The following is a 16,693-nucleotide window of genomic DNA, read 5'->3' as shown; positions in this document are numbered from 1 at the left end:
TCTTAAGGGTGATGACAACTATTAGACATTAATCTTTTCTATACATCAATGGCGACGATTTTAGGCCAATAGTTTTTTTTTTTTTTTGAAAGGCAAATTTATTGATGAAGTCTCTTAAAGAGATAACAAGCAAAACAGTTTTCAAAAGAACAAAAGCATCCTCACATACGAGGATTGGCAAGCATCAAAAATAGTCTGATGTGCGAACAGGGAAAGTGAAACATTAGTGCATTTTAGAATTGTCCTACTTGAGAGGGACAGTCCAATCGATAAATTCAATAACTAACAAACCCTTGCTAAGCTTCAGAGGAAGGATCCATTCCTGGTGGCTGAAGGAAGGTATTGAAGTTATCAGCTCTCAAAACCCCGACTTTAGCAAGACCGTCTGCTATTAAGTTTATCTCTTGGCTGATATGATTAAAGGTGACTTTCCTAATGGATTTAATAAGAGTTTCAATGGCATTGGATATTAGTTTCATACGCCAAGAGACTTTGCTATGGTCTCTCGTCCAGAGAATGGCGTTAAAGGAATTGCTTTCAACTTCCAAGTCAGATTTAGAGGCTCATGGAGAGATAAGGAAAAATTTAAAACCCTTGCGAATGGCTTGAAATTCAGCGAAGTTTGAATCTTTTATGCCAATGTTGTGGGAGAAAGTACCTTTTATGACACCTTGGTGGTTCCTAAGAACTCCACCGATACCAGCTAATAGCTTTATTTGAAAACCTATGGATATATAATTTCGTTTGTTGAAGGGGAGACTTTTTCTGGCATAAAATGAAATTATAACTTTCAAAAAAAAAAATAGAACTTTTTAATTTTTCAAAACATGCACTAACAAAAACAAATTACAATTATTCTTTTAACGTTTTTCAAATTCCTTTCAGATCACTTTTATACTATTTTGCTATAAAAAAACTTTACAATAATTTAATAATTTTATTGTACATCGCTAAGTATTCAATAGATTGATTTTGTCAATACAAAACATATTCAATCATTAAGTTTCATTATATCTTTGAGGTTTATTGTGCATAAACATTTTATATACCAATGGTAAGGGTGAATAAAAATTTTAAAAACACTAACATTAATACACGCCTTTAATTCATTTTATTGTTCCTTGTTTTTATAGTCCTGTGTTATAACAATTTTAAGATTTTATTTCGGTTTACCAATGGCTACTGTAAGTGAAACATTGAGGGATCGAATCAGTTTCTAATTTTGTGAAATTGGATCGATTTGATAGTATCAATTGTCAAAAATGATAGAAGAAGATGTACTTTCTACTTTAACTACTCCTAAGTCAAAAAAAATGAAATGATCAGAACGTTAAAGAAAGTGACATTGATATACAACTTAAAGCCTTTCCTAATATTTTCAGTTTTCTAATCCTTAGTAACAGGCTAAAAATGCCTCAATAATATTGATGTGCAACATTAAAGGTACAATAAAAAAAGAATTTCTCGGCTCTTATGTATATTATGGTTATTCTTTTTTAAGTACTATCTGTTTTCTTATGATTACAGTGAATAATTATTAAACAAATGCAAACTGTGACTCTGTAAATCAGTCAGAGTTGAGAAAGAACGCTCGGTGCTAGAGTTTCACGGGGTCGAAATATGACCTTTAAAGCCACATCCTCTGTCTTGTGCGCGTTGGCTGCTACACGATTGGCCTGACGATCCTCACCTGCCTTCCCCCACTCAAAGCACTGAATCAAGGTCCCCAGTGTTAAAGCCATGAGCCTCATGGCCAACCCTTCTCCGGGGCATTGCCTTCTTCCTAAACCAAACGGTATGAATTTATACCCTCCCCTTTCTCCCTCCCACCCGCTACCTTGAAATCTCTCAGGCTTGAACATATCAGGGTCCTCCCACAACTTGGTATCATTATACAACGCAAATGCATTGACCAATAACATTGTACCTTGTGGGATATTGTAACCTCCGACCGTGCATTCCTTTGACGACTCGTGAGGGGGAATTATTGGCCCTGTCGAACCTAACCTAAGTGTTTCATTGATTATGCAATGAAGATATGGAAGCTTACCGAGATCCGCGTCATGAAGTAGTTTGCTTTGTCCAATATTTGCATCAATTTCTTCCCTTGCCTTTCTGAAGACCTCAGGGTGCGATATCAAGTGAGACACCGCAGATTCCATGGTTGATGTTGATGTTACTGTTCCAGCTGTAAACATTACCTGAGCACCAGAAGCTCAATGTTAAATGCACTAGATTATAATTTATACAGAATTATTTTCTTTTTTGGTTTTCTTTTGAAAGGCAAAAACAAGTTTTGTTTACAAAATGCTTAAACACAATTAAACTTCTGCAAAATATAATATCAATTGTAAGTGACTAACCAATAGTTTCATCGCTATGACACAAAAATACAAGTTTTTTTTTTTTTTTGGATAAGTGACTAACTAATAGTGCCTTTTAAAAACTGCCCCTAAACTAATAGTGACTAACAAGACCGATGGTTGAGTGGACGAACCCTATGGAAGGTTTTATGAAGTTCAACGTAGATGGAGCAGCTAGTGGATGCCCAGGAGAAGCAGGAATTGGTGGGATCCTTAGGAATTCCGTTGGTGAAACCAAAATGATGTTTTCCAAGGCGATAGGGAGGGGAGATGCTAATCTTGCGGAAGTGCTGGCTATTAGACAGGCTTTCATGATGTTTGCGGCTTCAAATTGGAACGAATCCCATTTTCTGGTCATTGAGAGTGATTCCTTTAATGCGGTGAGTTGGATAAAATCACCTAGTCAAGCTCCCTGGAGAATGAGGAAGTGGATTCTTCAAATTGAAACGCTTAAAAGAAAGGTGAAAAAGTGGGAAATATTACATGTAAGAAGGGAGGCCAATCAGCAAGCTGATTCCCTGGCAAAAGCTGGAATAGGAAGGGCAACTGATCTGGTCAACTTCTGGACTGAAGTCAGGGACAGCGCCTCTGCAGGGAATGGTAATCTTAGGTGAGTTTTGCTGCCAATTTGACATGTAGGTGTGGTTGACTTTTGGATCAGGGTGTCCCCATAAGGGATTGTTTTGTCTTGATGAAAGGTTCTGTTCTGCTCTATATCCTTGTGGTGGGGAACAGGTATCTGCAGAGGGACGGGTGATTTATGCTCCTATGGTTACAGGAGGGAGCTGTTATGAACAAGCTCAGGTTTCATCGTTGTAATTCGATGAATGTGCTGTGTTGTTCTATGGCAACAGGGACTTCAGGGCGAGAAGTCAGCAGGGTTATTGGTGGAGTGGAGGATCTGAAGCTCACCTGTGAGGACACTACAAGTAAGAGAAGGGAGAAAAGGACGAGAGAGATCTATTAACAAGAGAGCTCCTGGTTTTTATCTGCGAGAGGGCTGATGCACATTCTTGCCAATGCAGGTTTCTTTTGTCTTTTGTTGTTTTCGCCTGTTCGTAAGGGGTGTTTAGATATGTTTGATGCTGATGATAGGTTGAGTTTATGATTTCCCTTAAGGAATTGATTTAGGAATACCTTTGCTAAGGATTTCTTGTCTTAAGGGCTGCTGGGCCTTGCAATGTAATTTTTGAGGGGTATGCCACCTCCAGGACTGCGCATAAGCCTTAAAATTGCAGTTCTTTTGTTCTTTTGAAGGAGTTAACCATTGGTTTCTCCTTTTAATGATAATATTTAACTTTAAAAAAAATAACTAATAGTGCCTTACACGTTGCAGACAACTATATTGCATCAGGATTTGCTTTGACTTGTGTGTCAAATCGAGTTTCCCCACCGCTATATTCTAGCAAATTCAGTAGGTATTGATATCTCTAACACGTAAATGCAACTCACTACAAGTTCATACTTACAGAAAATGCAAATCATTTCAAGCAGATGAAAACATATTTCTCTAGGTTTTACCATTATTATTCCTTTGATGATTTCATCAGTGTAGCAATCTGGTTCTGATTCCTGCAACGATAACATAACATCTATAATCGGTCGCTTCCTCTCCCCATCCGTAATAGAAGGAGAAGAAACAACACGTCGGCGCATATCAACTAGAGCTTGCAGAAAATCATCCTTCTCCACATGCGTTTTCAGGATCCTCTTATCCGCCCCTTGAAAAGTCAACCACCTCAAGATGGGAAAGTGGTCACTCCACGAAAGGTTGACAGTTGGATTAAACATCTGCTTTAGATCATTGATCATGCCTCTATTATTATCCGAATGCACATCATCATCCAAATACCTGTGTCCAGCAACTAGCTTCATCATAATATTGAAAGTCAAGATGTAAAAGAATGACTCAATTTCCACTTCCCTGAAAGAGCTCTTGAACAGTTGTTTGACCAGGAAGTGGATTTCTTCGGCACGGATGCTTGAAGTCCCTTGGATGCGTGCTGATGAGAAAATTTCAATGGCAGTGAGACGGCGAAGGTTTCTCCAGTGGTGTCCATATGGACAGGTCACAAGCGTGGTGAAATCGTATTCAGCAATCTTTCTAGAGGCAAGAGAGGACGGTTAGCAAAGGTGACGTCATTCTTTGTGAAGCATTCTTCGATGGCTGAAGGAGTGGATATGACAAGGACTGGTCTTGAGCCAAAGCGGAGGAACAAGACAGGACCATACTTCTTGGAGAGATCATGGAGGGTAAGGTGTACTGGCCTCTTCAGAAGGTGGTAATGGCCTATTATAGGAAGACCAGGTGGGCTTGGTGGCAAGTTTCTTCGGACCACTCTGTTTCTTATGAAGAGTTTGTGTATGAGGAAAAGAAAAGAGGTTACCAGCACTAGGTAATATGAAACCTCCATGTTCGACCTATCAAACACAGTAGCCGTCTCTGTTCTTTTCTTGTCAAATTGGAGATGAGATAATATAACCTTCTATCATATGAGAAAAAAATTGGAGTAATAGGTAAGCAAAGGATGGCCATTCCAAAAAAAAAAAAACAAAGGATGTCTTCTTTGGAAAAGTAAGTCATTTGTTTGACTACATTTTGTTTTAAAAAAATAAAACAAAATAAATCATTTGTTTGACTAATCTGCAGCACAAGGATGTCGAGTTGCAGTTTGACTCGTAATGTGGAAAGATATTGTTGGAGTTTCTCGGCAAGTATAACCAAGTTCCAGTCAATCTTGTTCACTCATCTTTCCCTTGGCCACTATAAGCATCGGATAAGCACACCGAGTGTCAAGTTAACTTTAGCAACAAAGGCAAAGGAAAAGGGTACCTCATTTAATTGTGAACCACATTTGAAAAGCATCTATAACCAAAACTTGAAACGTTCCAAATATAGTAGCTCAAGATGAAAACAAGTCCATATTCGCAGTTTATCTTATTCGTGCATATATACCTGATTTTCTCTAAGAAATGGGCACGAAAACGCACGACATTTCATGTCATCCTGGTATCAAGACACGAAGGCAGGGTTAATATGCTGAGATTTTTGTATAGACAGGCAGGGTTGTAGATACTGGTAGATTTTTTGTAACCAATATGATGAAGGAAGGGCAGGACGTTTGTCTCCTCAGTTCTAGTCCTTTTACTCTGCTTGTACAAGGGGAATACTCTGTCTTTGAAATGAAATGAATTTAACTTTCAAAAAAAAAAGGCATAATTAGACAGGAACAATGTTGATTCAAATTTTTTTTTGGTCACATAAATTCAAATTTCAATATAAGTTTATTCAGTTAGACAGGAAACAACGTTGAATTTGCATACCTAGCATGAAAATTCAACACTGGCAATCAATTATATAATACGACCTTACAACAGAAATAGGGGTTGGAGGGGACGCCAAGTCCCTCTAGCTCTAGCACTTAAATATTGTCACAACTTAAATGGTAGAGCAGCTCCAAACCAAGCCTAGGCATTTCAGTCAGGAGAGGAGTTTAATCGAATTTCGGCGTGGACAACACCGAGCCTCCAATGGCCTAGCCTTTGACAGAGTGATTCCAGAACCGGAGCTCATATCCACCTTGCCTTGCCCGACGTTTTCCCATACAAAGCATTGTATGGCTGCACCTAGGGCCAAGAAAATTAACCGCATGCCCATCGCAGCGCCAGGACAATCTCTCCTCCCAAGTCCAAATGGAAGATATCTGAATCCTTCTTCTCTCCAAAGCTTGCTTCAAACCTTTCAGGCTTGAACTTGCTTGGCTCCTCCCACAAACTGGGATCCCGATGGATTGCCCAGACATTCACCATTAGCATTGTGCCTCTAGGTATCTCATATCCACCCACCACGCAATCTTCAGATGAGAATGAGGCAACAGAAGCGGTGATGGAGGATAGAGCCTTAGTGTCTCGTTTGCAATGCAACGAAGATAGGGAAAGTTGGCAAGATCTGAGTCATTTAGCAAGCGTCCATGCCCAACATGGGCATCAATCTCTGCCCTCACCTTCTGCATTGACTCTGGATGATTCAAGAGAAGTGACATTGCCCATTCCATTATAGCTGCTGTCGTTTCTGTCCCTGCATTGAACATCGTCTGATGCAAATATCGCATAGAGATTGATGGTATGTTTGGCACGTAAAATTACTTTAAGATATAAACATCAATCTAGCATATCACAACAAACTGTCCATATTATTTAAAAAGTTAGTTTCCTTGCTCCATAATTTCCTGACATTTCTAGATTCTCAGAAACGCTTATAAAAAAAAATTCTCAGAAACAGTTTAGGCTCAATTCTATTATGCATGGCATTTAGAAGTTCAAATGGCTAATAGGAATCAGGTCACTAAGTAAGAGATCAAGCGAATACTAGTAAAGGATTAATCGATACAAGGCTAATTCTCTTGCTGCTGTCAGAATTTCTTCATTTCAAAAAGATGCATTTCTAATATAACAAGATTTACTTCCATCCAGAAGATTTTTTTTTTTTTTGAAATTTTATGTGTACTAAGAAGCAGGGGAGAACAAAAACGTTCACCTCTGAGAGGAAACAAGTAGATTCTGACCTGTTACACTCTAAATCTATGGGTAACAGCTCAAAATCACCTCTACAAAAAGAATCCCCAACAAGCCAACCACTGAGCGGACTCACTGCATGCCCTGTTCATTTGCACAAAATTTACATAATACCCATCCAGAAGATTGGCTTGAAAACTTTTTTTTTGATAAGCAATTGGCTTGAAAAAATGGTTCCATGATTTAAGTTTCAAGTCTTTGAGCATAATTACTGTTCTTTTATTCACCTGACTAAATAGTAAAACGACAATAAATGATCAAAGGCAGGACTCCATATGGCAGGTTAGAAGTTTTAAGATCATCTCCATTTATTTCAATGAATCATCTAAAGGCTTACAAAAAAAAAATTGATCAAAGGCTGGAATGTACTGCTTACCAGTACCATGCTCTTGATGACTTCGTTTGAACAAAACTCAGGATCTTTCTCTTTAAGAGACGAGCGTTTCAATCGGCGAAGGCTTCTTTCTCCGGTCCTTTATCGCAGCTGGAAAGTCCACAGAACAAACAGGTTTTTTTAATCTAATTTCATCTATTAAATTCTTAACGTATTCATCTCTCTTCCTCTGCACTTGTATCATATGCTTCTCGATTCCTTTGAAACCTACCAACCTCAAAATAGGAAAGAAATCACAAACATTTATTCCAAGGCTTGGAAAGAATAACTCGGTAAATTCCCGCAAGAAAACTTTTTCTGCTTCTACGTCCCTAGCTTTCTCCTCAACGCCACGCTTTCCCACAACCATCCTCAACATGACATTAACCGTCAACAGAGAAAACAAGAACTTCAAATCCACCTTTTGGGTGCCATTAGCTTAGAGCTTAGACAATTGTTGAACACAGTTGCGAACTTCTTCTTCACGTATGGAACGAACCCTTTGAAGGCTATTTGCAGAGAATATTTCAACAACACTGAGGCGACGAAGGTTCCGCCAGAGATCACCATAAGGAGCCCAAGCAATGGTAACGTACTTGTCCGTCAAAATATCCCCTGCCATGGTCTGTGGCCGATTTGCAAATATTATGTCATTCTTGGTGAAACATTCTTCAATAGCAGATGGAGAAGATACAACAAGGACACGCCTGGAACCAAATTGGAGGTATAAAACAGGACCATGCTGTGACAATAGAGTCTACAATGCTGCGTAGAGTGGATTTTTTATGAGGTGAAGGTGCCCGATGATTGGAAGAGAAAACGGACTTGGAGGTAGCTTTTGCCTTTTGTTTGTTAGAAATTTAAGGGTGAGAAGCATGAAGAGTATAAGAACCAGATACTGGCACAAATTTTCCATGGAAAATTAGAAAATCAGATCAAGAACGCGAGAAACAAAGGAATAAGGGCAGAGAAAAAGACTCCGGAATTTTGTCCTTCCCGATTAGATAAAGTATATGTGGACAACCTTTAAATTGATAGTCTCGTCTTAAATCTGCACTGCATACACTGGTCCTTACTCCATTATTTTTTTTCTTGAGAGCATAGCAGATAAGGTAACACTTTTCAACATGTCTGTACTCACTGTTCACTACGCAGTCAATTATTGATCATCTTGGGGGCGTTTAGGGCGATGGCGGGTTGGCAACTTCAAGAGGTAAAATTGGACTGTGATAGAAAGACAGGATTTGCTTGTTGGCAGGATTTAGAGGGCCACCCTGTTCCCAGCATGAACAGGACCACCTAATCCGGGTTGTGGCATTTAAGCATAAACTCCGAATGAAATTAGAACACACCTTTTCATTGGGCAAATATCTCATTAACAATAGTTACCTAGATTGTTCATAGTCAAGAAATAATATAAATATGGGACAATTTTTTTTTAATCCTCAAAAATAGGCTAAATGCTTATGGCTAATCACTTGGGCATTTTTTTCAATTAATGGACAAACATTTCAATTATAGCAATTAAGAGATTAACATTTTCGATTCCTTACAATTAATAGCTAAGTTGACAGGTGGATGGAACATGTATCACACGCGATAAAAAATTGCGTGAGCTGATGACATAGCAGTTAACTTGTTACATTTTAAAATTTAATTATTTTACACCATGTTAGAAATAATTATTATATATCATGTTGAAAATGTAATCGTTACATGTTATGTTGAAAATTTAATTGTTAAACACCATATCGAAAAATGTAATTGTTACATGCCATATTAAAAAATTAATTTTTATACGTCATGTTGAAAATTTAATTGTTACACGTCATGTTAAAAAATATAGTTGTTACATGTTATGTTAAAAAATATAGTTGTTACACATCATGTTGAAAAATGTAATTATTACATGTCATGTTGAAGATTAGTTATTACACGTTATGTTTAAAATTTAGTTGTTACATGTCATGTTGAAAATTTAGGTGTTATACATCATGTTGAAAAATTTAATTATTACACATTATATTGAAGATTTAGTTATTACACGCCATATTGAAAAATTTAGTTATTACAGATCATAATGAAAAAGTTATTTCACGTCACGCCATAATATGAACCGTTTTGACTTGACAGAAAAGACTTTCTAACAAAACTATCTTTCTGTATCTTACACAACAAGTCAGCATCCGCTCCATGCATATCTTTTACACGTGTCAGACACATCTCACTTTAACTTTTAATTGTAAGAAATTGAAAACATTTGGTTATTGATTGCTACAATTGAAACGTTTTGACTCTAAATTGATAAATACTCAAAAGTTTTGCCCACAAATTGAGCATTTAATCTAAAAAATTAGGTATTTTTTAAAATAATCCTCTTTTTAATTTTAATTATTTTTAGTCAAGAAAAAAATTTAGACAAAGTTACCCTTAATGAAACTTCCTCATATTCAAGCGCACATGAAAAAAATATTGTTACACATCATGTTGAAAAAAAAATTGTTACACGTCATTTTGAAAAAAAAAAATTTGTTTTACGCCATATTGAAAAACAGTTATTATACACCATATTGAAAAAATATTATTGTTACACACTATGTTAAAGAAGTTGTTACATATCATGTTAAAAAAAAGAATTGTCTCACGCCATATTTAAAAAAAATTATTATACGTCATATTGAAAAAATATTATAATCATCTTCTAAGATTTTCGTAAACAGTAGAGAACATCTTTCTAACAAAGCTCTTATACATTTTTTTAACAAAATCATTAGAAAGTGACACAAAATTTTGCGATTCATGAACAAAATCATCTGATAAGGACTTTTTTAAAATTTTTTATAAGATTTTACTAAACCAAAGATGGATGGAAGTAATCAAAATACAAAAATCGTTTTCTTCTCTATAGTTATTTTTCACCTTCTTTTTTCTTTTTTTTTTCCCACTTTCTCTTTATTTCAATTTTGCACTGAATTTGAAAAAATTGAAACTTTATATTTATTTCAAAATGGACAGAAAATCTTATACCATTCCTTTTCTTTCCTTTACAACCAAAATGCCTGCAGTTCTTTTTCATCTTCTTCTTCTTTCTTTCCACTGTCTCTTTATTTCAATTTTGCATCGAATTTGAAACCTTTTATTTATTTCAAAATAGATGAAAAATCTTGAACAAATTCTTTACTTTACCCTATTTAAATTCTTTTTATTATTAAGATTTTTTAAAAAGAAAAAGAGAAAATTAAAAACATCATTTTGAATGATTTAAAGGGTACAAGAGAACTAGATGGACACTGTTTTGGATAACATAAAAAAGAAATCAGAAATATCTAATTTGTCTGAAGGGTTTTAAAGACTTTTTATCAAGTCTTGACAAAAATTAAATAAAAACATTTAACAGTTATTTTTAAAATAAGTTTTATGAAATTGATCATTTATCACAATTTCCTCTAATATTGGCCACTGATTTCAAGAGAGTACAATGGGCAAACCAAGTTATCTGGTTTCACTCTGATTTGAGCAAAAAAATTACTTCAAGATTCGCAAATCCTTTATTAACTTCAAAATGAAAATGGACGGGGGCTCTTGTTCTAGGTTATAATGCGCTCACATTTATTATCTTGAGAGTGTAATAAAATTAAACCAAGATCTTGTACAACAATTGTTATTGTTGTAATAAATATCTCCGCAAAGTATGTCTATTTCAATGAATACATTTACCTTATCCAAGAATTAAATAATAATAATAATAATTGTACATTATCCTAAAAAAACCCATGAGTTATTACACTTAACTTCCAAGATTCAAGGATTTAAAAGCAATAGTTTTGATGTATTTTCTAATAGCAGAGAATCTGTTCCCCGTTCTGAAGTATCATGAACTATGTTGTCATTTCAAGTTTGAAACTAGCAGTTTATTTAATTGCATAGAAAAGGAAAGACAACAATTTGCTCAACGATTTAATTATACTAGAAATCATATAGAACAAAAACTTGAAATGCCACTAACGCAACAGGTCCAGAAGAACAAAGTGTGAGATAACGTCCCCAGATTCATGTTTACCTTGTGTCAATCGAACAGTCTAGGGTTGGTGCACGATGTTCAATGTCACATAGGTCAAGAGGCAACAGGCAAAACCCCAGCTATTGGCTGACAAAATTTAGATACGGAATTCTTAAGGTATGTTCAAATTTTATTTTGATACACTGGGTATCGGTGAAAATTCACATCGCCTACTAATTTATCCCAAAGAAAAGTAAATTCAACAACAGCAATCTTTACATAGCATCAACTTATTTTAGAAAGAAGGCCAATCTCCGTAGCACTTATTTAGTTATTCAAACTTACAATCTCAAACTCTTTGGAAGCTCTAAATTGTAGTTAAAAGTCCGGACTTCTAAAATTGGGAGAGAAGTTTAATCAAATCAGGACGTGGACAACATAAAGCCTCCAATGGCCTAGCCCTTGACATAACCATTCCGGTACCTGGGCTCATATCCACCTTTTCTGGCCCTTCCTTTTCCCATTCAAAGCATTGTACAGCTGCACCTAGGGCCAACAAAACTAACCGCATGCCCATGGTCGCGCCTGGACAAGCTCTCCTCCCAAGTCCAAATGGCAGATATTTCAATCCTTCTTTCTCTACGAAAGCTCCCTCAAACCTTTCAGGCTTGAACTTGGTTGGCTCCTCCCATATACTAGGATCCCTATGGATGGCCCAAGCATTGACCAAGAGCTGTGTGCCCTTTGGTATCTCATATCCACCCACCATGCAATCTTCAGATGAGCAATGAGGCAACAAAACCGGTGCTGGAGGATATAACCTGAGTGTTTCACTTACAACGCAACGAAGATAGGGTAGCTTGGCAAGATCTGATTCATTTAGCAGGCGCTCATGTCCAACATGGCTGACGATCTCTGCTCTCACCTTCTGCAACGCCTCCGGATGATTCAATAGGAGTGACATTGCCCATTCCATTGTAACTGCCGTCGTTTCAGTTCCTGCGACGAACATCATCTGATGCATATGTTGCATGCCGAATGTTAAAAACAGATTATTTTTGTTTATAACATCAAACAAGTTAATTTTAAAACTTCAAAAACAAGGATCAATTTTATTATAGAAAGTTAATTTGTATGGCATTAAGAAGTTCAAGGAGTACTTAACGCATATTTGGACGCTAAATAAGAGGTCACAGTTAAGTTTGAAGGCCCAATCTTCATCTGCTTGTCTGAATTTTGATCTTCATAAAAAATGTTGTCTTGGCTTTTTTCTTTCAAACATGTTAATGCTGAAAACATTAAGGTTGAAATCTTTCCTTTTGGGCACAATAAGCGACAGACAAACCAAAAAGCATTTGCTTTGCTTATTTTGCATTTACCACAGCCTTAATTGACTAATCCAGTCCATCCAGAGGCAGGGGAGTGATTTCCAGCATCTGCCAATGGTAATTTGACTAATTTCTCCTCAAGGTCTCTTTGGGATCTGATGATTTTTTTTTTTTTTGCATACCCAATATTTGTTTCAGAAAATTGTTCCAAACATCAAAAGCTCAAATAGTCAACCTTAATCACTAGTATTAGTTTTAATTCCAGCTGACAAAAGAGTGAAAAACAGTTAAATCTATGAGACAGAGCAAGTTAGTACATACCAATGCCATGCTCTTGATGACTTCATTGGAACAGAAGTCAGGATCTTCTTCTTGAATAGAAAGAAGCTTTTCGATGAGCGAAGGATTCTTTCCCTCTTCCTCTATCTCAGGAACGTCAGCAGAAGAACTAGTTTTCCTTAATCTAATTTCATCTACTAGATTCCGAATGTATTCTTCTCTCCTCCTGTGCAATTCTCTCATGTTCTTTTCAATCCCTTTGAAACCAACCCGCCTCAAAATTGGGAAGAAATCACATATGTTCGTTGCCAAGTTTGGGAAGAATATATTCTTAAATTCCCGGAGGAATACCTTTTCTTCAGCCTCCATGTCCGTAGCATCGTCAACACCACGCCTTCCCGCCACCACCCTCAACATGACATTCGTTGTCAGAAGACAAGACAAGTACTTCAAGTCCACCTTTTGGGTGCCGTTAGCCGCAGAGACTTTAAACAAGTGACGAATAAAGTTGGCAACTTCTTCTTCACGTATGGAAGAAAACCTTTGAACGCTTTTTGAAGAGAAAATTTCGACAACGCTTAGACGGCGGAGGTTCCGCCAAAGAGGTCCGTAAGGAGCCCACACGAAAGCAACATAGTTATACGTCAGAAGATCCCCAGCCATAGTCCGAGGCCGGTTTGCAAAAATTATATCGTTCTTGTTGAAGCATTCTTCGACAGCAGAAGGAGAAGATATAACAAGGACACGCCTGCAACCAAATCTGAGAAATAAAACAGGGCCGTACTTTGATGATAAGGTCTCCAGTGATTGGTAGAGCGGGTTTTTGATGAGGTGAAGGTGGCCAACGATTGGCAGAGTAAAGGGACTCGGAGGCAAATTTTGCTTCCTTTGAGTTAAAAGCTTGATGGTGAGAAAAATGAAGAATATGATACCAAGGAAATGGTACAGGTTTTCCATGGAAAAACAGAAAATCGGATCAGGAACGCTAGATTAGAGACAAGACAGAAAGGCAGAGAGAGACCCTGACTTTTATAACTTCAAATTGTGGATCTCGTTTAACATGTAGGGACAAACCAAAGATGGCAATCTTTACCGGTAACCATTTGGCCGTCCATACCCACTTAAAATTTACCCATCCTATCGCCCATTTATCCAATTGAAATATGAATTAGGTGGTGGAATTCAGTTGGTCGATCACAGCTTTGACGAGCTGACAAAAGCTTTTCACCAGATAACAATTCTTAACTCTGTAGGAGAAAAATAACTCTTGTCGTGTTTCAAAGAAAAATTGCGTCCCTGGACTGTGAAAGGTCAGAGCAATTCCTTTTCTTGATCTTTAAAGAGGGCAACGCCTATCTATATCTTCTGCTAAACCAATAACTTTTTATGACACCTCGGTAGCGAAAGTCAAGGAACACTAGTTGTCTTCAATGGCAACTTAGCGGATTGGTACTTGACAATGCCCAGGCAATTGGCTCAGCAATCCAATCAGCAAACAAGAATGAGGTCAAGTCAAATATACTACATTAATATGCCGAGTAAAGATTGGGATGGCGATGGGTATTATTTTTCGGGAATCCAAAGTTACTCAACTCAATTAACTAAAATTCAAAATATCTTATATTGGGTAAAGTTTGAACATATTATATTCTAGTTTGAGATGGGTTTAAGTAAAAAATTTGCTAATCGGGTGAAATCTAAGTATCAACTCGAAGATACTTGATACTCGAGCTCGATTAAGTTTTTATCCTGATAATATCAAGCACTCAATTTAGCCATTATCGGGTTTTTAATAAGTTGGGCTAGGGGTTAAGTTAAATTTTTCACAGACACAAAAAGGGGCACCAAAGGCTAGGCCTCAAACACGATTATTCCAGAAATTGGCTCAAGTCCACCTTCTCTTGCCCAAGCCCAACTATTTCCCATTCAAAACGCTGTAAATGCACCTAGTGCAAGGATATCTATCCGCAAAGCCCATGCCAACTTTTCTAAATCCATTTGCTGTAAGCCCATTCATCTGGCCAACTTTTCATGGTCCACTTTCATCAGTAAACCCAAAGGGAGACCACTTAGTTCAGAATTCAAACCCAAATTTTATTTATGCAACCACCAATATCTGTTGTTTTTTTTTTTTGACTGCAATTTCTCTTGGCCTAATAAGACAAAGTAGTACTCCAATATCAGCCGTATGGCCAAAACTATGGTACAAACCAAAGCACGACAAAAAAATACCACCATGTATTGTATAACGACAATGCTACTGGATGCGTTGTCTGGTTTCACTCAAAAGTTTGATCCAAACATGACAATCTTTAATTGAAAATGATGAATTACTATTTCATGAAGTATTTTTCTTTAGGGATGATATACTTTGAGAAGATGTTTCACAAAAATTTTGTTATTGCACTTAAGCATGCCTAATCATCCATCCCAAATCGGGACCCCTTAGCACGAACGGCAAATATTAAGGAGTTTCAGCCGAGCCTATTGGAAAATAAAGCCACAATTCCGGTACAAGAGGTCTCTACTTTCACAGAAACAGGCAACTTTCCTGAGAAACTCAAAGCCAATTTCCTGTAAACCCAATTTAGGAACCCTTTGTTTGGTGGCCAGCCCGTTCTTAAAAGAGTAATTTTCCACGGGTAATGCACGCCTAAAGGAACAGATTAAAAAGAATCCACTAATAACTATGGTAAATATACTACTATAATATTATATCTCTAACACGCCAGAGACAGTTGTTATTAGTTTTCATGCCGAAGCCCCATCAAAATAAAATAAACAAATTAAGCCTGAGAAAGCGTCTGATAAATGTGCATTGCTTTCAGCAGACAGGAAGAAGTTATGGTTTTGAGATTTAAAATTCTGCAAAGTTTGAGGGGTTGGTAGGGTAGGGGTGGGATGTGTAGAAATGATTAGGCTAATTGGAATCTCTAACGCTTGCCCTTCTGAGTGTCATCTTGTCCATGTCGTACTGCTTTCAGTGGTCAACAAAGCTCAAAATTTGCTTCTCGATGCAAAGGTCTCCCTGCCAAAATCTACATACACACATGCCTTTGCGTAATGTCAGCTCCAGGAACGATTCCATTTAAGCAGAGGGTCCACTCCTAACTTCTCATAGATATACACCCCTGCCATCAAAATTCAAAAAAACAAAAAGGGAAACGATTGACATATCCCCTATGGAAAAGTTGAAAAACGTACGACTGCATTGGTTTCTACTTTCTCGTTTTGCTATATAAATAAACAGGTTGTCTTTGAGTAGCTTTTCGTTTGCTTTGGCTTCATTTTTATGCTTTGAAAAACTCAAGTACTCAAGCTCAACTTCATATCTACGTCGCTGAAGTTATCTGACAAGCTTAAGCAGCCAATCTCTACTTAAACATGGGCCTTCTCTAGATATACATAGAAGAAGATAAATTACTTGAGTAGTCGAAATGCAAAGTACCCATCATAGTACAAGTAACAAAATCTGTAAGCTTCCAAGTGTTGGTATGCCTCAGCTTGGGTTTTTGCAGATCAGATCAAATTTTCAAAACAATTTTGAACAGGTCTCCCAAAACTATCAACAGTTGGATAATAATCCTCCTGTTTGGTAAATATACCTTACCTAAATCCTGATTCAGCCAATGATTGTGAGCGAGCACCATATTTATGGCTTAATGGTCGAGCGAGTTCTATGCTTCATGACAACGACAGTCGAAACAACGATGGATGACTCCTTGAACAAATAAAACTGTCAAGTATTAACTGAAATTATCTTTCACTTGTTTCT

General features: G+C 37.1%; 3 protein-coding genes and 2 pseudogenes across 3 annotated transcripts; all 5 read right to left on the bottom strand.

Annotated features, from left to right (window-relative positions):
• On the bottom strand, window positions 1,391-2,889 carry LOC18592040 (cytochrome P450 81D11). The gene is made up of 2 exons (XM_007018522.2): window positions 2,847-2,889; window positions 1,391-2,201 (listed from the first exon to the last, which is right to left on the bottom strand). Exon 2 carries the CDS (start codon window positions 2,196-2,198, stop codon window positions 1,572-1,574), a length of 627 nt encoding a protein of 208 aa, XP_007018584.2. The 5' UTR covers window positions 2,199-2,201; window positions 2,847-2,889; the 3' UTR covers window positions 1,391-1,571.
• Window positions 3,759-4,777, bottom strand: LOC18592038 (isoflavone 2'-hydroxylase). The gene is made up of 2 exons (XM_007018520.2): window positions 4,596-4,777; window positions 3,759-4,467 (listed from the first exon to the last, which is right to left on the bottom strand). The coding sequence occupies exons 1-2, from the start codon at window positions 4,775-4,777 to the stop codon at window positions 3,759-3,761; spliced, it is 891 nt and encodes a 296-aa protein (XP_007018582.2).
• LOC18592037 lies at window positions 5,626-7,320 on the bottom strand (annotated as a pseudogene).
• LOC18592036 lies at window positions 5,626-8,588 on the bottom strand (annotated as a pseudogene).
• Window positions 11,469-13,946, bottom strand: LOC18592035 (cytochrome P450 81D11). The gene is made up of 2 exons (XM_007018517.2): window positions 12,961-13,946; window positions 11,469-12,326 (listed from the first exon to the last, which is right to left on the bottom strand). Exons 1-2 carry the CDS (start codon window positions 13,873-13,875, stop codon window positions 11,706-11,708), a joined length of 1,536 nt encoding a protein of 511 aa, XP_007018579.2. The 5' UTR covers window positions 13,876-13,946; the 3' UTR covers window positions 11,469-11,705.

The sequence above is a fragment of the Theobroma cacao genome, chromosome 8 (genome assembly GCF_000208745.1).
Source record: "Theobroma cacao cultivar B97-61/B2 chromosome 8, Criollo_cocoa_genome_V2, whole genome shotgun sequence".
Taxonomy (NCBI): Eukaryota; Viridiplantae; Streptophyta; class Magnoliopsida; order Malvales; family Malvaceae; genus Theobroma; species Theobroma cacao.
Note: the sequence above shows the minus strand (reverse complement) of the source record. Positions and strands in the feature narration are given on the sequence as shown.